This window comes from Pogonomyrmex barbatus, unplaced genomic scaffold, assembly GCF_055798465.1.
Source record: "Pogonomyrmex barbatus isolate J1 unplaced genomic scaffold, ASM5579846v1 scaffold20, whole genome shotgun sequence".
In the NCBI taxonomy this organism is placed as follows: domain Eukaryota; kingdom Metazoa; phylum Arthropoda; class Insecta; order Hymenoptera; family Formicidae; genus Pogonomyrmex; species Pogonomyrmex barbatus.
In genome coordinates this window covers 2,783,532-2,811,526 of record NW_028297117.1, presented here as the reverse complement: position 1 = coordinate 2,811,526, position 27,995 = coordinate 2,783,532, and the positions used below count along the sequence as shown (strand labels likewise).

The 27,995-nt window shown below is 39.1% G+C and overlaps 1 protein-coding gene across 2 annotated transcripts; it reads right to left on the bottom strand.

Moving 5' to 3' along the window:
• Position 1: 1 nt before the first annotated feature.
• On the bottom strand, positions 2–27,995 carry pot (zona pellucida domain protein papillote). Of its 2 annotated transcripts, none has more exons than XM_011641901.2 (6): positions 27,804–27,995; positions 16,491–16,578; positions 6,166–6,505; positions 5,619–5,775; positions 4,442–4,811; positions 2–4,053 (listed from the first exon to the last, which is right to left on the bottom strand). In XM_011641901.2, the coding sequence occupies exons 2-6, from the start codon at positions 16,497–16,499 to the stop codon at positions 1,918–1,920; spliced, it is 3,012 nt and encodes a 1,003-aa protein (XP_011640203.2). In that variant the 5' UTR covers positions 16,500–16,578; positions 27,804–27,995; the 3' UTR covers positions 2–1,917. The 2 variants fall into 2 exon arrangements, with proteins under 2 accessions (XP_011640203.2, XP_088933876.1); XM_089077750.1 differs by lacking the exon at positions 27,804–27,995 and adding an exon at positions 23,935–24,105.

Sequence of the window (27,995 nt, the reverse complement as noted above, 5' to 3'; positions counted from 1 at the left end):
GTTACGTACGGATTTAAAAGAATATACGTGTGAATATACATTAAAAGTACGTAATTACAAATATACCTATCTACGCGCAAACGTACCGTGTCGGTCGATACGTATCTCGGCCGAGCTTACGTACTCCGATGAAATACATTAAATCGAGAGGGATGCTTGAGGGAGGAGAGGAGCGAGGACGGGGGGTTAGGTAAATGTTCCTCGAAATAGAGAGTTCTAGCTATCTTTTGAAGCGTATAACCCAGCACCGTGTGTTTCGTTACCTACTTAAGTAGACTATTATCGCAGCTGTATCGCAAAACGGGGATGTTTTAGTCATGAGAGATACGTATTGTCCCCTGCGATCTTCGAAAGAGATCTTGCGATCCATCGAACGTTAGGAAGCTGAGGAGCAGGCCGCGTCGCGCGGCTACCATGTCCTCTCGTGTGTGATTACTATGCTATATTATTTAATTGTTTTTCCCAACCTGTATTTTTTTTTCGTTATTTTATTTCCCTGTCGAGATCGAATGTCGACACGTTCGCCGATTAATCCATTGAAGCCCGCAATTTTTAGAAGTTATCGATTCTTCCAACTCATATATTTTCCGACGGTATTTTCTACAGTTTACCAGTATGATTTTTCATGGTTCTACGGCTTTTCAAAGTTTATTCGCGTAAAATAAACGTTTGCAATACGTTATGCATGATCACCTGCGTAATTACAGCTGAATACCGGGACAAAAAAGTGGCAACAAAGGTAGGCTTTAATGGCTTAATTTCCGCAAACCGTGCAAAGAATTTTACAATGATACTCTCGCCAGAATCTGCAGACCCACTCGCTTTCGAGATCGAGTAACTCGCGTGATCTACGTCTCGCGTTACGAGTGACGTGTGAAGAGAGTGGCGTCGACGAATTCCCCAAATTTCGGGTTATCGCAACACATCGGGAGGTCTTGACGTCGGATGCCCGACCCGAAATTGGGACAATTCTGCATTCGCGCGATTGAGCGTGAGTCCTCGAGCTGTCGGGCGCGAGGACGAAATCGGCAGTGAACGGCCATGAGCTGTGAAGGAAGTAGGACAGCGATATAACCGACGTGAAAAAAAAAAAAAAAAAAAAAAAAAAAACGAAGGAAAGAAACGCAGCGAGGACTGGCCGCTACAAATAAAGTGAATTTTTACGTTTCGACGATTGCGGAAACGTTATCTCGTCGCTGTTGTGTGCACATTGCGCCTCGTTCCTGGCAAGATATCGATCATATTAGACGTCCCGAGTTGAAAGCAAAACAAACGCGGCATGCACTCGTAATGCGCGAGTCACATAGACACCAACCGAAAAAGTGCCCATAAGAAAAATACGAGCGATGCCCGCATAAATCATAATCCATCGTGGCTCGTGAGATAGAATGGAGAACATGAAAGTTGCGAAGGATCAGGAGATGAAAATTCTACTGACCCTTCAACAAATCTCCCTCTAGTTCGCGGCGTTCTCTTTTGATTTTCCGGACAATCTATCACTTTCATATTCAAACGGTATCTAAAATTTAAAATTTTCCGCCAGCGTCTCGGAATTACAATTTCAATCTCCATTCAGAATTTTGTTAAAAAGTTATCAATTTTTCGGAATACGATTGTTATACCCGATATTGATATAACTGACATTTCTGCCATTTAAAGCGCTGAAAATCGACTCGATCGAAATGCACCCAAATGGTTCGAATAACCGGTTTTATTGTATTATTAAAAAATTCACCGCTCAACGGATTCAAAGAGATGATATTTGATTTTGTAAAGTGCAAGTGGTACGGTGTTGCCTCTGTTATCGACATTCGTTTCTAATAACTCTACTCAGATCTTCGACAAGATCTAGAAACATTACATCTCCGTATCTAAAGGACTCGAGGTAAAAATCGAGAATCTATCTTTCGGAACCGCTCAGATCTGCATCTCCGGCTCGGAATTGTTGTCGTTGAACCAGTCCGAGGCCCTCTGACTTTCCGTCACGCGAACATTGAGCTCCCTTTCGGTGTATCGACTCGATCTCGCGATAGATGGGCCCCGTCTATGCTCGTCGAAGGAGGCGAGGACCTCCAGCCTGTCGCCCCTCCTGATCGCCCTCGGGGTCGTTTCCACAGAACTGACGCCATCTTCCGTGGTTGCCCATGGTGGCAAAATGCTGGATGGCATGCCCCAGTGCTCGGTGAATTCCGAGCCCGACCTAGCCAAGCTGGGCTGACTGAGCGATCTGACCAACGAGTCCGCGCCTTCGAAGGAGCTCAAGCTGGTCAGGTCGTCCCTGTCCATCCGTGCGAAATCACGGACGGTTATCTCGGACATCGATCTCAGATCAGCCTCGCTACCAGCTCCGGCTCCCCGCGAACGAATCGAACCGCCCAGTCGACGTGGACGGCCGATGATCTGTCCACTGGTCATGGTAGTGGCGGACTGCGACGTTTGTAGATGATGACTCTGAGTACCCAAAGTTCGCGCTGAGCTGCCGCCATCGCTCTCGTACTCGTACAAAGTAGGAAGAGAGGATCGTCTGGATCTGGTGTCCCATTCCGATGACTTGGATCGTTTGTATCTCTGCCCATGATTCTTGCCATGGCCGGAGGACGAGGTGGAACCGGTGTGCGCCGACGGTGGACTCAGGATTCGAATAATCACGTCCCACTTCGCCGGTGGGAACAGGTTGACGTATCTCGCGTCCTTGCGTATCAGCTCGTAGTCCTCCTTAACCACTGCCTCGGTTAGTAGGGTTCGCAGGGTGCTCTCCGTCGTGATAATCTCACGCCACTTGGCACGTTCCTCGTCCGTCAGCTCGGTGGCGTAACGCGGCTCCAGGACGCGCGCCAATCTGGTGTACCAATCGGCATCGGCGTCGTCGAGGGAACGACGTGAAGCGGGTGGTGGTCGGCAAGGTATTTCGGCGCGCGTGGTGTAAGTCGGCTCGATGTTCACGTCCGGTTCGTCATCCGCCAGGTGGTTCGTCGGTTCGTTCGTGAGGGTCAGATTGGAGGCCGAGCTAACGTCGGAGAAGTTCTCCCATTCCGGCGGAGGCGGCGGTAGATCCTCCGTCGGATAGTTTCTAATGGTGACGTCCCACTTGAGATCCGGCGGCGGTTGGGACCTGGCGCGGTACTCGGTGATCTGACGAGAGTGACGCTCCACGTCCTCGATGGTCTTCTTCTCCGTGACGGTGCGCAGGAACACGTCGTCCACCTCGTGAGTCGTGATTTCCGGACGGCGGGGCGCGACCACCTGCGGCTCGACCAACGGTTCGGTCATCTCCTCGCGCAACAGACGGTGCTCGCGATGCTGAATGGCGGTGTGAGTCGTGGTAGTGGACGTGGTGGGTGCGATCGGTGGCGGCGGCGGCGGGGTAGGTGCCAAGATACTCGCCACCCGGTACTTAGCGTGTGAAGCGTCCGTTACCTCGGTCAACGAGCGGGTCTCGGTGAGTTCGGTGTTCAAGGAGGTCAGGGACCTTGGGCGACGGATCTCGTGAAGCAGTGGTGGCTCGGTAGTCGGCGACGGGAGTTTCTCCTGGATCACGGTGGTCTCCCTCTCCGCTTGTTTGCGTAGAATCCTGGAGTAGACCGGTGGCGTCTGTTGTCGAGAGATGGTCGAGATGGACGACGCGCCTCCCGGTGGCCCATGAAGTTCCGGTACATAGGAGAAGGTTGTCATTCGGTAGGGTGCGCTTTCTAGCGAGCGAGAGGTCTCCTCTCTCTCCAAAATAGTTGTCAGATTTCTTTCGAGAGCGATGCTCGCCACGTCGGACTCCGATGGCAATGGACTCGGCGGCGGTGGTGCTCTCTTAACCCTCATCTGCACATCGAACTTGGGTTCAATCGGAATGGCTACGGGATGTCGCGGTACCATGACCCTCGAGGCATTCGCGGCCGTCATCGAGGAGGTCTCCACCTCGGCGGCGACTGTCTCCGAGTACAGGGAGCTCGAAGTACGCATTTCAACTTGACGCTGATGTTGAACTTCGTGATGATCCACAAATGCTTTGTTGTCGTAGGATCCGGCAGAGGATACAGGTAGAGAACGTTCTTCATCCACCTATAAAAGACGACCGAATCGATTATATCAGATTCGATTGGTTTTTTTATTTGATATTTTTGCAACTAAAAAAATGTTCAACATATATATCTTAAATTTTTTATGTAAAAATAAATCAATATATAACATTCAAAAAATAGTTATTAAAATTTGCAGTGTCTCGCGAAATAATATAAACGAAAAAGAATATTTTACAATTTATTCAAACAGCTTTCAACAAATCATAAAGTGGCTAAATTGTTGAGATTCATGAAAATACTAAAATTTAGACTCCTCACTCCTAATTCGATATCGATAGGATTAATACGAGCGATGCTCTCATCTCATATTCTGCCAATAAGCTTTGGCGCAATCATCCGTCTTGCTAGACAAAATTATCGGGACTCACCTCGGAGTGGCTCTCGCTCGGATAATCACTCGGCAATGTATCCGAATGATCGATCACTAGATTCGCCTCGCTACCGGAAGTGGAGACGGCGGTCGCGTGAAGGAAAGCGTGCGCGCGCGGTATCTTCAGGCCTTCGAACATCGTGATGTTGCTCAGCGACGAGCCGGAGAGCTTCGTTATCTCGGAGCCGGTGCCGCTTTCGAACGGATGCCGATGGACCACGCGCACGTTTCGGCGTTTCAGGCACATGTACGAGCAGCCGAGGCCGAGCAGGAGCAACGAGAGGAACAGGATGGCGCAGATAATCAGCAGGATCTGGAAGCCTTTCAACGGCGGCTCGGTCACCGACGCAGGCGTCAGCGTGGCCATTCTGCGGAACAGAAATTGGATTAGAGGGAGGTGTACGCGATCCCGGGCGAGAAAACTGGTGCGAAGCCAGTGTCGAGCATTAAACGCCGCAAATAGCGGTGGTGATATCTCGCAGCTATTCAACGCAAAGCGTAACTGCACTGCAAGAAACAAAGGCGTGCGTCGCTTTGAATATACAGAATATTATTCCTTATTCTTGGCTCGTCCGGCACAGCGAGAAGACGCATGCAACGATATTTAGACGCGATTCTTGAGCGCGGATGCTTAATAATTTCAATAACGCGGACAAAACCTTGTTTAATTTGTTTTCTTAATAATACGTATCATCGCACATTAAATTTGGCTTTTCGCCGCGATAACGGTTATTAATGTAATACAACATAGCGATGCGATTTAATGATAGAACAAATGGCGTTCAAGATATTTATCGTTCTTAAACGAATTATAAATTTATAATTATAATTATCTTAAGTATATGCATCATGCTATTGAGATATATTCTTTATCTATATATTATTAGTTGCAATGGTGATACAGCACACGTAAAAGAAAAATTAAATTACATTCTCTATCATCATTTTTGAAAAAAACTGCGTTTGTTATACATTTGTTTACTACAATATTTAATTCAATAAATTTGCTTAAAACGTTGAATTAGTTAATATATAAATAATTTATGCATATAATTTAATAAATTATAAATCTCATTATTGAGAAAAAATTTTAACAAATTTTGCCGATAGATTTGGTTAAAAAAAACTATATAATACACTTTCACGAGATAAGAATTTCAATAAAGGACTCTTACATGCTTTCAGGAGGCTTAGGAGGTGCTGGTGCTACGGGTGGAGGATATCTGCAGACTATAGTGATAACCTCATCTCCGTCCATTTCTAATCCAGGATGAAAGCGAACAACCACATTATTGGTGAACACACGTAGAGGGTCTTGCTTTGTACCGCATCCTGCAATGTAGATTATTTTTTAAGTATAACATAAATAAAAAAAGTTCCGTAAAAATAAAGATGCTGTTTAAGTACAACAAACTAAAATAATTAAATAATTATATTGTCTTAAAAATAAATAATTTGAATTGAAGCAAAATTATTATCTTAATCTCAAATCGTCGGATATCATCACTCGGTTTCAAAAGTTACGTTCTGTAAAGGTTTTCTTGATACAAATTGAATTAAAACAATTAAATCATTATATTTCTGGATTATCATTTTATTGTATAATTTTAATTAAGAGAAATAATGCACGCTCGAGGATGGAGGGATAATTTCTTTACATTACACCGTGAAATAAACAGTAATACGCTAAATAAACGTCGGAATTTGATTTGTGGGACATACCCTTCAGAGGTAGTTCCAATTTGGCGGTCGTCGCGCCCCGTCCCTTGAATATGCAGGCGCTATTGCGATCAAAGTCGGCGTAGGCCACTCCGTAAAACGGCTCCTCAAACTTGAGCTCGACCTCCATGCTACCCTGGCCGCAATTCAGATAGGCTTTCGTTCGATTCAGAAATATAACCGGCGAGATGTCGTCCAGTTTGGTGACCTTGCCGTCGAGGATCGTGCTCGGCGGCAATCCCGACGCCTGGTACTCGATGCTGTTGCCTTGCGATGCATAGTTGCTCTGGGACAAGGCAATCGGAATTGCCGCCCAGAGCAATAGTATCAGCTTCGACAACATCTGTCCCGAGAGAAGACATAAAATCGTTTTTTTTTTTTTTTTTTTTTTTTTCCAAAAAATGACTAACTCAACTTCAGAAACGTTAAATAGTGGATAAAAATACGAGAAAGACTGTTATAACAATATTATCGCGTAACGATGGGAAAGAGTAATAAATTGCAAACATATTAATTTAATTGAACGAGAGAATGTTACGTTACAGAAGAACTAGCGACAAAAGTAATGAATTCGCGCTTTCATTCTTTTACTATATATAAAATATTCCTTTTAAAGCATACAATGAGATCAGCTGTGTATGTATCATACGCGTGTGATGTAATCACCGCGATATTGTTCAAGAATAAAACTAGAAGTCACCACTTATTAGTGATCCTTTTATGACTTAAGTTAACAATCATAACTCCATAATAATTTTATAATGACTGGATTTTATTATATCGTAAGATGCACTATCACGTTCATATCCAGTTGTAATTAGCCTAATTGATGCTATAACGAGCCTTAATAATAAATGCGACACATTACATGTGTAATGTGTACTATAAAGATCAGTATCATTGTTTTCTCAGGTATCGTCGGAGAAGCGGTGAGGAAACAACTCGACTATCCACATTCCCACGAGCGACTTCTAGAACGTAAGTTTTCCTTTGTATATTTCAGCTACGTCATTGTGTATACTCATATAGCATCGCTCACGATTCACATGAGACTGTACACGTAGTGTGATTTGACCACCGTAATCCATGTTTCATTCGCTATACAAGGTGTATCAGAAGTCGCGTACTTTCTCTGAACAACTATAAAAATACAAATGAAAATAAAAGTAACGTAAAACGAATATCTGAATATATGTTTTTTTCTGTATACCGATATTCCTTTTTAATGGCAGAAGTTTAAAACACTTTTATAAAATAATTTGTATTTGTTTTAAAATGTTATTTATTCAATTTAAACTCTGTTTTACCTAAGGTATAAATAAATTTTGTTTTAATTATAATTTTATAAGTAAGAGTATAACTTACTTAATTATATGTATTTATTTAAATACAATTTTTATTGAACATACATATAATTTTTATTTAAGGCCTGATTAGACGTTTAATTTAAATCGCGATAACACGTTTATTCAATCGAACTTTAAAACTACTACTAATAATGCTAAAAAATTAATTTGAAAGTTACGACTGAAAAGAAAGGAATTAACGATTTTTCAATATCTTAGTACAATATCTCGTGACGTCGTCCCTCTCGAGTCGGATTGCTCGAGTTGGACACTCCTTCTACTCTCAACTGGAGCAGAGAAAGCCGTTACTCGCCACGTTATCTTCCTTAGAGATAAAGCTATAAAATGGATAAAGGTGGATTGTGATCTTCGATGGTCGGCGTATATAATCTCAATCGCGTTGAAATTCCGCTACCGGACGATCAAGATAAACAGTCCGAGCGAATAATTGCCAAACGGTAACGCTCGTGGATTTTTTTTCTTTCTCGTCCGAGACAAGCGGGCCCTTAGAGGAGAAATGCAGATGACAAGCGTAATGATATAAGCGATTATATAAATGATTATATCCGAGATATAGCGAGAGAACCGGCCGCTCCTTCGAGAGCTCACCTCTCAAGATACTGTTACGCTCGGTATCGTAATTGCGCTAAGCAAACGTATAAATTATTACGGACATTATCGCTTGCGCATAAAAATGCATAATGCGCGCCTTCGTTCCCGTTCGCGATGCGGATTTCGTCTGTGTCTGTGTCTGTGCGATGCGGACGCGGCACGCACATCGTAAACGTCATCAGACGACGATACTCCCTCGGCGGTAATAGATTCGCGCGGAAACGCGTGAATCATTTGACTGCCGTCGCCGTTGGTACGGTGAATTCGTGATTCCGCGCGCGCCGGACATTACCGTTTGCTTCCGAGTATGAAAACTGGACACGCGGCAAATTGCTCGCTGCCGTTTGGCTTCGCGCGTGAGAAACTCGCGAATGGCTCGCGGTTGCGCCCCGCGTGCCGACGCGCACCGACGTTTGAAGCGCTCGTATCGAGCGAGAAAATATTGAAGAGCAATCGTCGAAGCTGTACTTTCTCCTGAATCCCGCAACGAGAGTCTCATCTCGACGTAATATTATCTCTGTTGTTGTGAAAATCATAGGGAGAACAAGGTCTCGAACAAACAAGGACACACGATCTGCGTGCGATCGTATCTCGAACGTTGAAAACCAAAATTAAAAAGCAAACATATGTAGTGGCACATCAAATAATTTTTTTCAGAGAGTAATTAAAGTGTCTATATTAAAACGACAATTGTTTTTGAGTCGCGCAATCAAAGTTGATAAAATACGCTTGATCGATTCGTGCGTTTACACACGTGTCACCTATTATTGAATAGCTCGCATGATATTGATTCTTACTGCTTGATATTATCTTGTGACATTTTATATATAATAAATATCACGTACATAATAATTAGCTGACATTAATGTGATTATTAATAGTAAATTAAAACTTTTTAAAGTTTACAAATTATTTAAAATTTATTCTTTAATAAAAATTTAAATGACCGATTACTTCTACTTCAAAACAATTACTAAATCTATCTTATATTAAATCTAAATATCAAAAATAAAATTTATTTTTATTTTACTTAATCAAAAAATATAGATTGTAATTTATCATTATTATTTGTAACAAATTTTTTGGAAATTTTACATATGATAATTTTGCGTTATTACCTTTCGTGGAAACTTTTACGTCACGAGAAAAATGAAATATTACGTGACTGTAATAAACCGAGAAAAAAATGCATCATCATATTTTCCTATAAGGCGTGTTATTTCATTTTCTCGATTTATTAAAATTGAACAAAATATTCTCGATTACTTATTAACAGTTTATAGTTTTTTTTTTTATAAAAATTTCGCAAAAACAACAACAAATAATTCATAAACTGTAATGTTTGCGATTTAAATGTAATTACGTTTTGTAATTTATATGTAAATTATTTATATGATACTTTATATGTAATAATTTACGTATAACTAAGTTTATTAAATTAAATCATATTCATCAAATAACTATACTAGATTTAATACATAATAATTCAACATTGAGATTACTTTAAAATCCGAGGAACAGAATATTTGATATTTATATAAAATACATTAAATATTTTGTATTTAATGAATTGACGTACGTTCTTCATATCGTATAGTTTACACGCAATTACCTTGTATCATTTACAAAGCGATAGTCAAACCGACAGATAATAATGCAATCCACCTGTGTCTCATCGTGTTATTATATCTGTTGAAAAATGATTTATTCCTTGTAAATAATTACAACACTAATACGAATCAACTTGTCTGATTAATTAATCCTATATAACTAATAGCTTCAAGATGCATCGACAAGACAATTAAGTAAATATTTCAGTGCGATTCATTTTATTCATTTAAAATAGAAATCATAGCGATAGAGAATTAAAATCATATGCAAAAAAAATTAATTTTAAATCAAAACAAATATTCCCATATAAACAAGAATATTGTAAACTTCTTAAAAATGTTAGTCTTGACTTGAATTTGATTGATGTTGACGCAAGTATTACTTTTGCACAATTTCAGACTAAAAATCTTCTATATAAATATATTATAATACATATATTCTTATTTATATATGAGAATATATAGTTTTGACTTAAGGCTATTCTTTTCTGTTCTGTTAAATCTCAAAAATCTCTTGCAAAATTAGTGTAATATCCCGCTTGTATGCAAATTATATAATGTAAATTTTCTTAAATTCTTTACCAACCTAATTTTTATTCATATGCCGACTGAGAGAATATGCGACAATAGTCGCCGATCAGATGGCGAAGAATCGTGTTACATCGATTACATATCGATGATTAATTTACTAGAGAATAAAGGTAGAATATTCGGTAATAATATTATTTCGTAGTACAATGAACGTTTCGTGTCAACAAAACAGCCGGCAGGCAGCGACCTTGGTACTTCTTTAAAAAAGTTGTCGCGAGGCTCGTCACTCGCTCGCGGGGACTCGAGCCGGCAGGCAGCGACGCGGGTCGCTCCGCGTGTCGCGTCATTACCCCTCGGGATGTAATTAGCGGAGAAATAGCGATTATCGTCCCACGATAAAGCGTATCGGTATTCGTTCGGCTCGGTAGGAAACGAAGCGACGGGAATTCGGGATTATAAATTATCGTCTCGATTATTTACGGGTGTCAATTGTTGCGTGACGCTCGGATTCGCGTATATCTCGCGTAGCATTTCTAATTTCTCGTGATTAAACGTAATTGCTTTTTGTGAAATGTAAATCATTGCTTCCGGATCGAGAGAGAGAGAGAGAGAGAGAGAAAGAGAGACAGGGGCGAGAATATGGAGCAACGCGCAAATCATCAGCTCGCACGAATGATTTAAGCGCAAAAGCGGAAAACCGTAATAATTGTTATTATATCGACCGTATTTATTTATTAATAATGCGCATCTCGCGTTTGAATTTCGATTACGTATTTTCGGTCGGTCCATCGCGTCTCGTTATTAATCTCGACTTTATCAATCGCGTTATATCGCGCAATATCAAAATGACGAATGTCTCGATTACGAGCGAAACAGATCGACGCATTTAGTAAGTATCGTCGTAATTAATTGCGGTGTCTTAATGTTAATCAGTCGTATAAATTTTTGTCCATATTATCATTGGGCGTGTACATTAGTTATAAATATTCGTCGTTCGTAACTTCGTAAAATAATTTTCCTATTCTTGAGATATCGTCGAACGAATCGTACATTTTTCACGTTATTTACTTTTTTCAATGTAAAGTAAAGTGCGTGTTTATTGACGCGAGTCTATTATCGAAAGTGCCATCGTGTAATCAACCAAAGGCACCGTGTGATTATTGTGATTAAAACGCGCGATCGTAATTAATGTGTTTTGTGTTTTCGTGAGTGAGAATAAATGCCACGAGAGAGTAATAAACCAAAAGAGGAGACTCGGGAGGAGGCATCGAACAATGGCGGAGCAATTATCAGCTGAGTAATTTATTTATTATTTATTATTTCTCATTTGTTATTGTCGAAATAAATCATTTATATTTACTTTATTCGCGCGGTTATAGCAATTATTTTTCGAAATATTTGGTATTTTCGTAGCTCTTCTTTAATTCAGACATATTTGTATTTTATTGATCAATGTGCCTTTATTATACTTCGCTATTTGGTTGTTCGCTATATGTAGGATATCGATGAATGATAAATTACATTTTCTTCTAATTCGATGTAATGGAGTTATGAAAAAGTTAAATTCAATATATGTAAAATGTATGTAGACGTACAAAGAGTTGAAAGCATACGTATAAATATTATAAATAAATATTATAAATAAATATGACACCTCATAAATACGTTGACTTGAAAAATGTATAAACTAAGACAGATTAATATTTGATCCTGGAAAATGCGCTACGAAATAAGAAATATTTCACAAATACAAGTTTGAAAAACAGTGACAAAAATGATAAAGTGATCTTCGCAAAAGACCTCTAATTCTAGTAAAGATATTATCACGCTTATTACATTTTTTACTCCGCAGTTATACTGCACAAGATTTTAAGAAATGTGATTGAAAACATTACACCATATTAATAATGCTAGAAAGGTAATTTATTAAATACATTACACTTGATTAAATTTTTTTCTTTAAAGAAAGAAAAATACATAGACAGTAATAAAAGAAAAATGTTAAATAAAATATAGTTCTAGAATATAAAACTTTTATTTATATTCCTTATATAATATTCTATCTCACGGAACACGAGACAGAAATTTAAATATCATATATCTATAAAAAATAAATATTAATATTTATGAAGTACAACAGAGAAAAATTGTTAATACTTGAATATTATACTTTATTTTTCTTTTCTCTTTCCTTAATATTATTTTAACACAATTTGTGAGATCTGCAATTTGGCTTTCTCATATTTTTTTTATATTATACAAAAAGTGTGAGAACAATATTTAGAGATTTCTTCGAAATAACAAATATAAAATAAAATATTTATACGAGTAACAAAATATTACTACTGATTACAAAATATTGCTACTGATTACTTACTAAAAAATATGATAATTATTATTAATTTTAATTATCTTTATAAGAAATCAATTCTATTTCAATTATTTATATTTTATTTATTTATATTTTAGTCTATGTAGATTATTTTATTATTATTTGAAATAAAATAAAATATCGTAAAATTGCCATTGCGAAGTTGATGCATAAATTCTATGTAATGATCAGTGTAATTGATCAATTTTATTATTTATAATTAATATAATTAATATAATATAATTTATAAAACAATTGCGATTTCGATATTTGCGTATTAAGATTCCTATTAATTTTCGACATACGCTATTAAAATACGATGGTCATCGTGTTTAAAAATATAAAGCAATTCGCAAAAGTGAAAGATATTCGAAGGAATATTATCATGCTATAAATATGTAACAACCTAAATGTCGGATTGGCTATCAATCATTGAGTAAAATGTAAAAATAGAGTCGACCAGTTATTTATGCCGGTATTCATCCCCGTCCCTAAAATAAAACTTGCTATGGATCTAAATTGCGATGAGTGCATAATTTAAGGCTAATCGATTAGAGTGACGGATAGGATGGGCCATTTATTAGTGCCCAAATATATATCACATTGGATGGAGATAATTACATTAATTACGATACACGTGTTACATATAAGTTACATCGGAAACGATTAATAAAACATTTCGAGGCGTATAACGAGTGTTACAAGTAAAAAAATATTACAAACTAAAGATCATCTTATTAATTAAGTTGTTAACAAATTATTCAACAAATTGATTGCGAAAATTTCGCGAATTTTATTAATTTATTTAATAAAAATTTTGTGACAGGAGAAAAAAACCAAGAAGCTTAATTAATTAAAATATCAAGTGTTAATTAATTAAGATATCAAGTAAGATTCGAAGTTTATGAATTTATGAAACTGACAACCTATTCAATCCTTTTCATTTTTGTAGTTATCAAAATCTTTTGCCGCAAATAAAAACGACACGCGTTATTATGTGAATAATTGCGCGAGTTACGTAAAATCGTAAATAATAGATCTTCAAAGGGTAGTTTATTAAGGCTCATTAAAGACTTTACAGCTTCATCCGCGGGGAAGTCGCGAACACGCGTGTTCTCGATTGTGAACACGCGGAAAGTAACACGCGCGAGAAGTCACAAGGGAATCCCATGGCAATTGTAGCGTTTCCTGCTTCCTGCGTTTCCTTTCTCCGAAGGCGCGGTGCCGCAGCGCAGCGGATCGCGCGCTTATTTAATTATTTAATTGATGCGCTATGCAACGTGGAAAAAAGAACAGTTAATAGGAAATAACAAAGTGCGATTTAATTGGCGATGCTCCACTGCGGTATTATCCGCTCGTGTCATCTTGCACGTCGCGTTAACATATCTCGTACATATCGCGTACGAGAAGTTACGTCGGGAATAAAAGAAAGAAAGAACGAAGTCTCTTAACGGAGCACCGCACGCCGAGCGCTAAATCATATTACAGGATCTCTTCGGTAATATTACACTTCTCAACCTCCCGTGGCTGTTGAGAAACGAGGTGTACCGGCGCGGTACTTTAAGACGCCCATTACGCAAATAATTTTACGATCCTTAATTATTTTCGTCCTTCTCGAACATTTGTCTTCGGCGTCTCGAAATTGAAAATAACAGTCCCATTATTAAGATTTCGATCGTGTCGTTTCGATTTATTCCATTCGCAGGAATGTAGGGATGAATCACCGAGTAAGAATATAAATTTTCTTAATTAATTTGCATACTGTAGAAAAAGTATGTAAAATTACATAGATAATATAAACAGAAATCATCACACAATAAAAATGAAATGAAAATGATAGATGCGCTGAAAAGTCTTGCATTTGTCTTTAAATTATTGTCTGCAAAGCAAATATTTCTATTTAATTCTTATATTTAATACTCGTAAGATTTTAAAGGGTAGAAAGATAGAAAATTTGTAACTTTACTTTTCTTAACATATATTGCGAAAAATTTCGATGACGTAAAAAAAATAGTTTGGTTTGTCGTACCAAAATTCCTCCAAAGTCAGAAATTCCGATTGAAATTACCAAATTCCTGTTTAAATTAATTAGAAATCTCTTGTTAGTTTAAACTCAGAAATTCTTCGACAGGAATTTCCGATCATTTCGTTCTGATCATTTTGAAAAAACGGAATTTCGGTACAGCCACTCTTGTGTACGCATATTATAACAGATAAATTTGTAAAAGTAAAGCGCGATTCTTATTGTCGCTTAGTATCTTTTCCGAAATCGAGAATAATTAGGAATAGAATTGCGTAGAGAGGAGTTTTGCCTTGTCTTAAGCGCGGACTCAAGACCTTCCTGCGCGGATCGCCGAGGCTACCCTAACGGTACAGTGTTCCCCTCCGATAGAACTTATTTTCGTAGAAAATAAGTTGTGAGTCATGCCCTTTCCACAGCGACCGATTCGCTTGCGTTCCGATGCAACGTGCGGGATTTTATTGCGACTCTATCGTGCTTATCCATCAGACTCGACCCTTTCACGTCACTGACGTGAGATGTTGAGATACCTTTGGCACAGTCATTATCCGCTCAGCAGCGAGACCATTAAAAAAGATGCGATTGATATCCGGTCTTCCGCTGGCGCAATCTCGGCGCTTTCTCATGCAGTCGACTACCGTGTCCGGCGGAGGGGAAAAAGAGGGAGAGGGGAAGAAAAAAAAAAGAGAGAGAGAGAGAAAAGAAAAAAAGAAGAAATCCGTAAGAAATTTCCTAGCGGCGGTTATTCCCTAAGAATACGTCAAGTTGTCGATTTAACAGGATAACAGTTCTGTAGTTTCACTCACTCGTGTTGTAACGTCGCGCATATAACACGATTCCAGACTGGAATCCGTCTAACGTGTAAGACACACGCATCGCTGAGCTCTTAGCAGGAATGCGATTTCGTTGATATTATTCCGAATTAATTTCTTTTCGATATGAAAAGAAATATCCTGGTAACTCGATTCGGATCGTTTCGGACGCGTATCGCGCCGGTCACCATCGCGTCGGCGAAAACGAGCGAGGAAAACGCGCGAGAAATCGAAGGGGTCGTTCCTCACCTTTTCCTCCCCCTCTGTCCCCTCCCCCCCTCTCTCTCTCTCTCTGTCTCTCTCTCTCTCGTCTAACGATGACTGCGGCAAACCGTGATGCAGGATCGCGAACGAAGGAGAGTCTCGGCACGCTTCGGTGCACTCGCGCCGACTGGCTGCACCGTTAGACTATGCCGCGCGGTAATACGCGCTCGCGGTGGTACACGGTAACAAAATACCCGGTTACACTGACCGCCGCGTCGAGGTGTCTTTGTCCATCCCGGAACGCAAATTCGAACCTGCGAAACGCGACGAACGATTTGCTAGACCCGACGGTAATGCCCCGGGAACGACGGGACGATGACTGGCGGCCGTTCAATTGCCGTTAACCGGTGATTAGCTCAAATTCCTGCATCTATCCATATTCGGGATTCGGGATTGAAATAAAATACAGATACAGATACCCGTCGAAACATGTTACAACGAGAGTGACTTAATAGAGGTGATAATTTATGCGGCGGTGTTTCGTAGGCACGCGCCGACTAACAAGTCACTTCTCGTTCCACTTTTACCACAAAGAGAGTTTGCTTTCGTCGGAATATATTCTTATGACTCAATATCGCTCGTAGAAATTCTTCAAATTGAATGCAATTACTTTCCGAAAGTTAAAGTTTTGCAAGAGGATTGATCTTAGTGATTAAAAAAAAAAAAAAAATTGATATTTATTTATTTCGTAGAAAGAAACGGTACTTTTCTGAAAATGTATTAGTAGTAAATCGAAGTGATTTAATCAAAATCATGACGTACCTTCGACATTTTGGCCGCTCACTGATCGCAGATCCCGTCCCGATCTTCGTCCCTCGTAAGGTTTAAGGTTGACGCATGGCGCGCTGTCCTGAAATACCGAAGTAACATTATGGGGATTATTTAGTGAAAGTTATTTCTCGGCGGAGCGTGAAATATGCGGACGTCGCGACGAGACGCGTTAAAAGAGACGATTGACGGCTGATAATACACGGTGCGTACAAAATCACGACAAGTTCCTACACGGCATAAGTGCACGAATTTGTGGCCGTATCGACGAGGAAATACAAAGTGGGAAAATAGGAAGTAGGAAGGCTGAGATCTTTCGTTTCCACACGCCTCGTTTCGCTAGGGGCTGATGTCAGTCTCTGTGTTTTCGAAATTTCCCAATAATTCAGCCTCGACTGTTATTTTATGGGTGAACTAGCACGAATCATAAGTCGGAGTGAGCAGGTACTTCTATCGTGAGAATTAGTCGATTTAAGACCATCGAACCGTATCACTATGTTGCGTGTTTTAGTAGCTTCCTTATTCGCCCGTTGTAATTAAAGGCATGGTCTTTTTCTCGACCGAAACATGTTATTATCAGAGAAATACGTAGTTAACACCTTATCGTTATCATATTCTGCGTTTCTAACGTGCACTCTAGCATTTTTCACAGCCGAGAGAGAGAGAGAGAGAGAGAGAGAGAGAGAGAGAGAGAGAGAGAGTCATTAGGCTACACTCTATAATTGCACCTGAGAATGCCTCTACCCAAACGTAACAAGAAGAAGATGACTCGCTAAAGATGGATAAAGTGAGATTAAAAAGATATCAGAAGATTTATGACGAAACACCCAAGAAATCCGGTCAGATCAAACTTTTTCTTCGCTATTCTCGGCGCAAAAAGCACCGCTGGCACTGTGTGTCTTAAAAATGCGCGTTCGCGAGAAACGACGGGAGAAAAAGTGTCGCAAAAAGTTACAAGTCTCAAAGTTACAATGTCAAGCAACTTTAATATAACTTTTTTTTACATCATCCGGCACACTTTTCTCTGGCGAGGATACTCGACGGTGATCGATTCCACGGCGGAGTACACGGTGATGTGTCGCCAACCTTGGCCGCTTCCTGTCACACAAATACACGCGTAGCCAACGTCACGTATGTACACTCACGTGCATTTGTTGACACAACTCGTCGACTAATTTTCTCGAAGTCCAACTGCACCGTGGCGCTCATCGACATTGTTTCGGACGACGATGGCACGTGATCGCCGTGCCGATTACGGCTTTGCGGGAAAACGTGGTTTGAATATAAGATTTCATGTAAGATGCGCGTATGCCGTGCCCGCACTTCGCGATATAATGACGATCATCAGCGAAAGAATTCACGAAGGCTTTCGATGATGGTCAGGTCGGGAGATGTCCCACGCGATAGCGCCAACGCGATCCTGAATCGCGTCGTTTTGCTGGCGGAATATAAAGCAAAACGATATACAAGATGCCTCGGTAATTGTGTGCTTTTACATTTTAAAAATTGAAATGTGATAATTTAAATATATTGAAGGACTAAGAACTAAAAGGGGGACAAAGTTGTAAATTTTAGGTTATAGTTATGATACGCAAACATAGGTAACAAAACTTTATTTCTTAATTAACGTCAATTAAATTTGATTTTAATTATCAAATTATATTTAATTATCAAAATAGAATAAGAAATTAAAATTTCACATGTGTGAAAGAAATAAAATTTAATTTTTAATTTTATTGATATCATCGGTAAAAATCTTTAGATTTCCAAGAGAATCTGTGTTCAAGAGAAAGTGTGTCGTTTCTCTCTTGAAGAGAGATGTTTTGTACCTGCTATTTTATCAGAAAATTTATGCGTCTTACGCTTAATTCTTAAATTAATTTGTAACAAAAAATAGATTATAAATTTTAATTAATACTTTAATACTTATTAATACTTATCTAAAAATAGAACTGAATTTAAATATCATTTTTAAACAGATTTATTAGAAAATTACTTCCCGTTCTTCTTATTTGTACAAATATAAAATTATATATTATAAAATATATTTACAAAGTACAAAGGTGTGTAAAATAAAAGTTAACTCCTTTATAAAGGTTAACAGGTAAAAGTTTTGTAATTTTATTATTCAAACAACATATGCTGTTATCCAAAGTTTATTTATAATATTAACATTTGATAGGAAAACATTATTGAACATTAAAAAGATAACTAACTTAACAAATATTCACGACGAATATTTCATTTGAAGAAACTTTCTCTATAACTGCATTTATGTAGATATGGAGAAACTTTCTCAGAAACTAACCCAGTCGGGCAAAATGCTACTATTTCAAAATAGCATAACGCATCTCTTTCAGACGCAAGCGATAATTTCTAAGACTTTTTCAACTGAAACTTTTTAGATAAAAATATATACGCGCGGCAGCCCGTATGATAAATGCTGCGAAGAAGTACAATCGGTTTGAAAGCTCGGAATGTAAAAACCGCCGAGAATGGTTGTCTCGGCAATTTGCGCCGAAGCAAATCATGCGTGCGTATTCAATCATCGCTTTTCCTCTTAAAATACACCTCTCCGAGGCTATTTGAATAATTGAAGGTTTACGTGTCGTCCGGGTTTATTTCTGCCGGCGAACGATGACAAAACTTTTCTCGTGTGCTTGTAAACACGTCGTCGACAGGGATTACTCACACGGGAATGTCGTGTGCTGCAAAAGCGGGGTGACTTATACTTTACGTGGAACTATTATATAAAAGTATCACCAGCGCGGCGAGGATTCCGCGCGGAATGAAAAGGAGAGGTGCCGCGCGTTCCTTCGCGTTCCATCGCGTCGGATACTTTGTACCGCAAAAACGGAAGCCCAGAGAACAGAGGATGACAGATTTATATTTGATATTCGCTAGAGCGAGAATCTTTTCAAAGACAGACGGAAGGACTCGTATATTACGGCAGACACGTGACGACGACAACTATGCGACTTCGAAGAAACAAAGCGACGAGAGGAGCACGGAGAGAGACGTATCTGTCATTTTACAATCTCGACGTTCTCGCGATTCTTTTCCTATCCTTTTTCTCCCCCCCCCCCTCCCCTTTTTTTATGAGAACATCGCTGCATCTCGGAGAGAAAATGATTTGTCATGATTTTCTAAAGTAATGTCATCGATAACAGCATAGTAAAGAATACAATACGAAATTAAAAAAAACAAATGGCTGTCGTCGCGAGTCGGAGGAAGTCGGTAACATTTGGTTAATGTCTGTTCGCGTTTTATAAATGTCTTGAGAGTCCATAAATTTTCTATGCCATGCCTTCGAGACAGCAGGTCTATGCTTAAATATAGGAGGAAGATAAAAACGAGGAAAATAAAAGTAAATGTATTAAAAGCATTAAAGTCAGAAATTAATTAAAACATTAACATGTTGATGGCAAAAATGGCATGATGAATCTACTTCTTGGCTTCTAAAACAATTTAAATGCAATTTTATTTATTAACGTATAATAATACGTATTAATAGATAAAATATTTAATGTTTAGATATAAATATATACAAAATATATACAAAATTATATCTTTCATGAAAAAAATTAAACGCGCATTTATGCGTCACGTAACGCTAAATTATTGAAAACCAAAGTTCTCTAAAAACTTTTTATCCAATTTTACCGTGACCTTTTTTTTACCAAATATGGTATCAATGTCGTCCAAAACAACAAGATTGAAATTTATTATGAAAGGTCAAGTTCGCTAAGGAGGTCATCTCTAATATCTACTTCCAATTCATCTTCAATCGATTACGAGATACCACCGGCGCTTCCTCTGTGTCGCGTTTCTAGAAGCGAGGTATGACGTGAACGCCCAGTCACGCCGAATGTCCCGATGCCTTTCTGCGATCGAGCCTTTAAAGTCGAACCAGTATCCGACGGAGACAACGGCGATCTTGTTGCGCAAAGCCGCGCGCTAAGTCTCGACTTTCACTGGCACCGACGCGAGCGCGCGCGGACACGCGGGCGTGCGCGTGCGCGTGCGTGCGTGTGCCCTTGCGAGCCGTCGCGTGCGTGTGTACGAGCGCGCTCGCGGTTGCGTTCGTCGCGCATCGCTGGACGCACGAAAAGCAGAAGGATAAACGTAAGCGGCGGATTAAAGGACCGAAAGATAAAATGAGAAGCATATCCTCCGTTCACCGTGCGCGAGAATCCTCTTCGACACGATTTTTCATAGTTTGATTTTTTTTTTTTTTTTTTAATAATTGCCTGGCAGGGATATTGAGATAATTACACACAAAATGAAAAATTATTGCTCGGTGAGAAGCGAGGTCTCGTGACAGGATTAAGTATTGAATTTTAAAATAGCCAATGAATGATTAATGTTCACTGCCTAATCCTTCATTTATTTGAAATATGAAAGGTGAAATAGGACAATTTGAAATTAGAAAGAAGTGTTATTACATGTTACGTTATTATGAATGAATCTCAGAAAATAAATTACTTTCGATTATTAAATCAGATTTGTATTCTATACGTCTTTTAAAAAAAGAATCATGAACTTGATTCAAAACGAAAAAATATTAAGATTAAATGAAGAAGAAATTGTTGGGCACATGAAAAATATGAGAGGATGAAATGACCAACGTGTTAAGAGTAAAAGAAAAGAAAGACGGGAAGATTCATTCTGAATAACCTGCAGATTTCTTTTTTCTGAATCACAAAACAGCTATGGTTTCTTCTATTCACAGTGTAAAAAAAGAAATGACATCCGAAGGTAAGTACATTCCATGATGCATAATAATGCGGAATTTTTTGCATATAGTTTCAACACATAGGTATTATATAAAGCAAATACAATATCATTTCTATAAATATAAACGCAATGACGTATTATTATGCTAAAACGAAACAGCGAAAAACCACAGGATGACATAAAATATATAATAATCTATGGTCAATAATTACACCTTTTTAGTTTTTATTAAGCCGTCACTCGTAACAGAAATAAATTTTGCATATGTCATCTTACTTCGAAAAACAGTTTTATTGCAATTTATCATTATATCAAAATGAGATATAAAAATATTTAAAAAAACTTTAATTAAAGCAAAGATAAATTTCTCTTACACATCATGTAAAATGTGTTGGAGATCGCAATATACTTGTAACAACTTTCATGAAAATAATTGAGTGATACTATCAGAACTACTATCAGAATATCATCCTTCATAATAATAATAACGTTGTTTAAATGTCATTATAGATAATCGGTGACGGTTAACAAAACATGTATAACAAATATTACAATATCCTTGTCCTAAAAAAACTAAAGACATTACAACACTAATATATTACCATTATCGACCCAATGTAATAATAATAATAAGTGCATACATAACATATTTTGTAAAATAAAGACTTGTTAAATTTGCAACGTTTTCCTTTAAAAATAAAGGACAGATAAATAATCGTCTTTCTTCAGAATAATAAATACGTCGATAATAGAACAGACATAACAGGTTATCGGTTGAAAGTTGTTTCTCGAAAGGAGTAAAAACCGAGACTGGGATATTATCGATTCTTCCATGCCGTGTATCTACTAGCCGTCACATAACGATCGCGCCGATCTTGTCTTGTCGTGCGTCAAAGAAACGGATATACAAACGGGATCAAGTATTAGGAGAAGAAAAAAAAATCGAAATATCAGAGTGCAGAGACAGTTGTGGACTGTGCTGTCTCGCTGCAGCCGTGGGTTACAGCAATCGCACTTTTGCTATTGCGAAAGTATGTCCTAGCTCGAAGTGAATGGTGCAAAGCTGCTGCGTCAGAGATACAGTATGTATGTATGTATGTATGTATGTATGTATGTATGTACGGAAAGAAAATAGATCATAGTTTGCGATCACTACAAGAACGAATTACCATAAGCGTAGATTTCGCGCGAAAAATCCTGGCGTATCTAATTATTTTCGACTGGCTAACATATTTGAGACGAAAGTTTAAAACTCACTCATTCCTATAATTCCGATTTGTTGCAGAAACACGTGCAATAAAATGACAATAAATTTTGCGTTTTTTTTGCAATTGTAATAAATTAAAGTCTCGAATTATTAATATAAATTAACTTTGTTTTAATGGGAAGTGAAAAAGACTATATAATTGTCAGATGACAAGTGACCTCTCTCTTTTTCTTTCGGGGTGTCTAAATTTTCTAGAATATAGCGCTTATAAGATTATTTTTGCCGAAAAATGATAATTTTTCACTGATACGTCAAGGTAGGTCGACGAGTAGGAAAAACGAGAGATACCGGATTTTCACATAATAATACATGATAATGTGTCTCAAGTATACGATTAACGCACGCTTAACGCAGAATCTTGCGGTTTCCGTCGGATTGCGTCGGACGACAACCAGAGGGAACATTAACTAGGAATTACGAAATATAAGTTGCCGATAAGATTCGCATAATGGTCGCCGAAGGGAAAAATATTTATTACCGCGAGCGTAACGTGCACGGTGGCCATTTTCCGTGCAATTTTTTTAAATTCACGTTAATGATGTGCTATTAAAATCTTTTACGGTGCTTACACGCAGAAAGTCGCTATTACATTGCGAATCGCAACGGTCGCACGCGCCTCCGTGCGCTTAATAATTTCATCGCAAATACTTTACCCACGAACATCTATATTATACGTCATGGGAATCTGCCTATCGAGCCTACGGATCTCGCAGTGGCGAAGTCGTAGTCCCCCTATCGAGTCAATTATCTATTGCATTTACCGCGATTCCTCTAATCTACATTTAACGACATTAAAATCTGCCTTCCATACACGCATTTAATAATTGATGTCTCATGCGTGCTTGCTCTGGAATAAAATTTCTCACAATGGGAATATACGCGAGAATGAGTCATACTTATTATCGACTTGATAAATACATAATATGTATAGAAACTAACTATTAAAACATTGATTAATCTGTCATATAATTCAATCATGTAACATTCTCGTATTAAATATATTCCAAATGACACGATTATTTTCGATATTAAAAAAAAAGTTATTTTGATTTTCATAAATTTCAGAAGGCTAGAAATCAATTTCTTAACCACCCTCTCTTGAATCTCCTAGATTGAATAAATGTCATAAAAAGCGGTAAATTAGCAGTAGTTTAATTTAATTTCTTCTGTTTGCCTACATAAATAGATTGATATCAGAAAAAGAGATAACAAAAAATATTGGCAACACGGATTTCCTTAACTTTGGTTACGTAATATATTCCGTGTATAGAAAACATACATATTTACGTAAAAGTCGCGGTTATTAAATGTTATAAATATCCTATCTTTGCACATTATTAATAAATCTGTAAAAGTTTAATATAATGCATCAGTATTACTTACATCACTTATTAAAAGAAAAAAGTAAAATTCTTTTAATTTATTGAAACTAACCTGATTATATGAGGAAGCTTACGTTTCGTGCTACACAAAGATTGATTTATGTAGATATTATAAAATTACAAAGGAAGAGATTGCACATGTCTCACTTTTCCTAAATATTATTACGGATCAATTGTCTCTTTTCAAAATTTTTTTCAAAATCAAGTCCATTAATTAGTCGATTTTCCAACGTGATTTTCCCGGCGAAGAACGCGCGTACATCCGCACCTATGCGAGGCGCGTAAGCGGCAGTAAATAAAGAGACCGTGCCCCGTACCAATGACGTCATCCTCGCCGGATCCAAGATGGCGATCGCGTGTTCACCAGGCGAAATCGACAGCGAGGCAACGGCGGCGGCAGCAGGACCGGTTTTCGAGGAGGCGGTACCACCGTCGCCGCCGCCGCTGCCGCCGCCGCTGCCGCCGCCGCTGCCGCCGCCGTTGCCGCCGCCGTTGCCGCCGCCGCTGCCGCATCGATGTATAGCCGTATTGGCCGCAGCGTGCAATTTCGTTGTTTGGCCGAAAAGTCAAAGTTGCGAAACCATGCACGTCGGATATGCTACTTATGCGACTGCTATATTGCACTAACAGCCGCCTTCGTAACTCAAACTTGTACGAGTGGTATTAGGTTCTCTCACATTTTTTTTCATACATGGTTTCTTTGGATCATCTGATGAAGCACACACAAGTATTATCATAATTGATAAGTGAAAAACTTTATAATTCAAACCAAGAGCAAAAACCGTTTTTTTTTCCGCGAAAGTATAATTTCAATTTTGTTGTAAGAATATTTTATACCAACCGTTTTTAATATTTAAATTAAAATAAAATTAAATGACAATTAAACAAGTAATAAAATTAAAGAGATTTTTTTTATTAAAATTTAATTTTGCACTTTTAAATTTTGAATTAATTCGAAATGCTTAATTTTTTACATCTTGCATAATTCTATTAGTCGTAAATTATTAGTAAATAAATAAAATTTCAACTCGAAATGAATTTAATGTAAAGCTAAAAATTTATATATAACAAAAAGAAATTCTCTATAGTCTAAAAGAATTTAATTTAAGTTCATCGTAAGATTCTCATACACGAATGAAATAAAATAATAAATAAAAAATAAGTGAAAAACAGCGATATGAGCGCTGCATTGAAATCCCTCTATCAAAGAAAAGGCAATCGCACAAAGAAAGGCAATCGCTGCTTCGAAACGGTGCTTCACCGGCAATAAAAACGATGTCTCCACGTGTCGACCTACGCGTTCGCGGACGTGATTTTACAATGTCATTACCGTAAATTTCCACGTGAACCGTGATAGCCAACAGAGAAACCGGAATTCCGAATAGAGCGAGAATGTGACTGAATCTCCGCACGCGCGGGAATGGATCGCGTGTGTGAGCGTATCACTTCCGATTAACGCCTCTCCCCGTCATCATAGTAAAATTTTCTCAAGCGACTAATTCGAAAATCGATACGGCGCCGCGGGTGAGACGAGACGAGGCGCGGCGCGGCGCGGCGCGGCATGGCGTGGCGTGGCGTGGCGTTCCCTCGGAGATGCGTGGCCGTGCGTATCCTGTTCCGCGTAGAAGCCGAGACACGCGTCCGTCGCATACATCGCACACCTCACATGAGATAGCGGATGTCAGTGGCGTAAGCGCGGCGTTTTCCACGTTTCTTTTTCCTCAAGCGCACGACCTATGTCTACTTGTCCGAGATGCTTACGCTATTTTTGCCGAAATAACGACAAATTTAACATAACTGCACACATATTTCGAATCAAATCCTCCAAATCAATCTGACTCCAATTAAAGAAATATATTTGTACAGTGAAACAAAAAATAAGGGGGCGCTATTACTAGTAATATACGAATCAAACTCCAAATTAATTTTAAAGAATCCAATTAAAGAAATATATTTATATAAGGTAGAACAAAACATAAAGGGCGCCATTACTGGTAGTATGTTTTGAAAATTTTTTTCGTGGTCTGTATTCAGACGTCATAAACTCGGTAATTGTTGAATTTTTTTCACTTAGCGCACATCGTTTAGACTTTCGAATGACTATCGAACCCGCTTGCTTTTCTATGGATCCCGTTTGGATCATCGCCGTCTTTTGAACGATATCGATGCTCGATTCATCCATCATTGATGAATATATAAAAGCCTTGCACACGAAGTGTATAGAATGCACGTTTGAAAGTGCAAACGTTGATTATCGATCCATTGATCGATTACTATACTGACGGGACGCCACCAATCAAACGGAACTCTCGGCGGATAAGCGAGAATTCTTTAAAAATACCTGTCGCGATCGTTCGCGATCTACGTCTTTACTTAAGACCTTCAGTCAGTTCTGACTCGTAGTTTTCTAGTTTACATTGATATCGGTATCGCGTTATTGGCTTATCTGCTGCCGCTTTAACTTTTAATACCGTTCACCTGGCGTCTATCAAGTCATTTACTTGAAACATGTTTTATTTCTATTCCTGTACTTTTACTTTCGCGTCAGAAAAGTAAAGTTTCTATATTAATATTTTCACTTAAATGTCATTACTTGAAATTATTTCGAGTTATAATTTTTTATGGAATTATGTTGCGATTTTTTTATGGAATTATGTTGCGGCAGTGAATTATGGTTCTCATTGTTATCCATTTTAACAGAATTTAGCGAATGTACGAAACTAGTAGTATACATTATTAAAGAGAGCACAAATACGCATGAATCTTCTTTCGCGATACTCCGTTTTCCTAGATCAAAACCTTGACCAAAGGAATGAATATCTTGCATCCGAGTCCGTTACGGGAGTATCTAGCGAAAGGTCGATACACTTGCTGCGAGTATTCGATACCCCCCGCAAGGATAATGGAGAAAGGAATGCGAGCTATTCGTTATCTTTGAAATCAGACATTTAATACAACAATCTGAATATCTTTTTCATAAAGATGAACTGAACTCGTCATTTCCGTATCTGAATTTCGCCTAATTAAAAACAAGACTTGGAATATATCCGCCGGACGCAATGTGTTTTCGGCTGTCGCGAAAAATCAAAGCCGCACGTATCTCCTTTGCATTTCCGAACAAATCGATGTGGCCCTTGAGCATCGGGGCCAAATTACCGAAATTGCCGAAATTACCGAAATTGGCGCAACGGGGAGATTTTTCAGTCTGAACTGCCGCTCGCTTTCGTACTCCTGCACAACGTCGGCAGGCGCGAAGGTCAACGAGTTTTCTACGCGAGCGGGGAACGCCTATAGCGTGCGGGGCACCGACGCGCGCGCACGCGCGCGCGCGTGAGCGCAGCTTACTCACGCTCACAAAATTGCTACCGGAGGCTACCCTGCGGCTCTTCCCCATCCGGAATTAATGAGCGCGTCTTTCGCGCTGACAGTCGACGACCTCGTCGAATTCTCCTTGGCGAACCGCGAGAATCACACACCGTGTCGGGAACTCTCGCCCGACCTCGATTCGTCCGACGCTGTCAGCGTTGAGATCACCATTCAGCGTGACAGGCGGACAAGCTAAAAGCGAGCACGAGACGGGTATCTCCCTTTCAGAAAAACTCAGCTGCGGGATAACTGCGAGAGTAACCGCGAAGAGCCCAGAGATTTGCGAATCAATCGAATAGATTTTTCTTATCGAAAAACCCGCTTGATTCTCTTTCTCCCCGGTACCAAATCGCGTAGTCACCGCTGGAGCTCGCGGGATCGGAACATCAATCGGAGGATCAATCCTCGTTTATTTCGAAGACTTTCTAACGATTCTGTTCCCGACGCAAACATTTCGCGAGGGACGACTCGCGTCGCGACGTTGGACCTCCGAATCGCGATTCGAACCCAGGGGTTCCATCCGGGAAGTGAAAAATAACACACGGATTCTCCTACCTCGTCGGCGTAGCGCCGTGTTGCGTGCGTGCGGGGCCTGCGGGCCCACTTCCGAGGGAGGGGGGGGCTCTCGAGGGAGCTGGCGTGCGGGCGATATACGCTCCTGCCGAGATCTCCGCGCGCAGGTAAATATCTCGTCTAAGCGCGATCGCGCGGCCACGACTGAGTCCGTTCTCCTGAGAGAGCGTTTCA

Coding starts and splice junctions, on each gene's coding strand:
- pot (XM_011641901.2), bottom strand. Junction 5,776..6,165: donor ATTGGAACTACCTCTGAAGG/GTATGTCCCACA, acceptor TCTACATTGCAG/GATGCGGTACAAAGCAAGAC. Junction 4,054..4,441: donor CGAGCGAGAGCCACTCCGAG/GTGAGTCCCGAT, acceptor CGTCTTTTATAG/GTGGATGAAGAACGTTCTCT.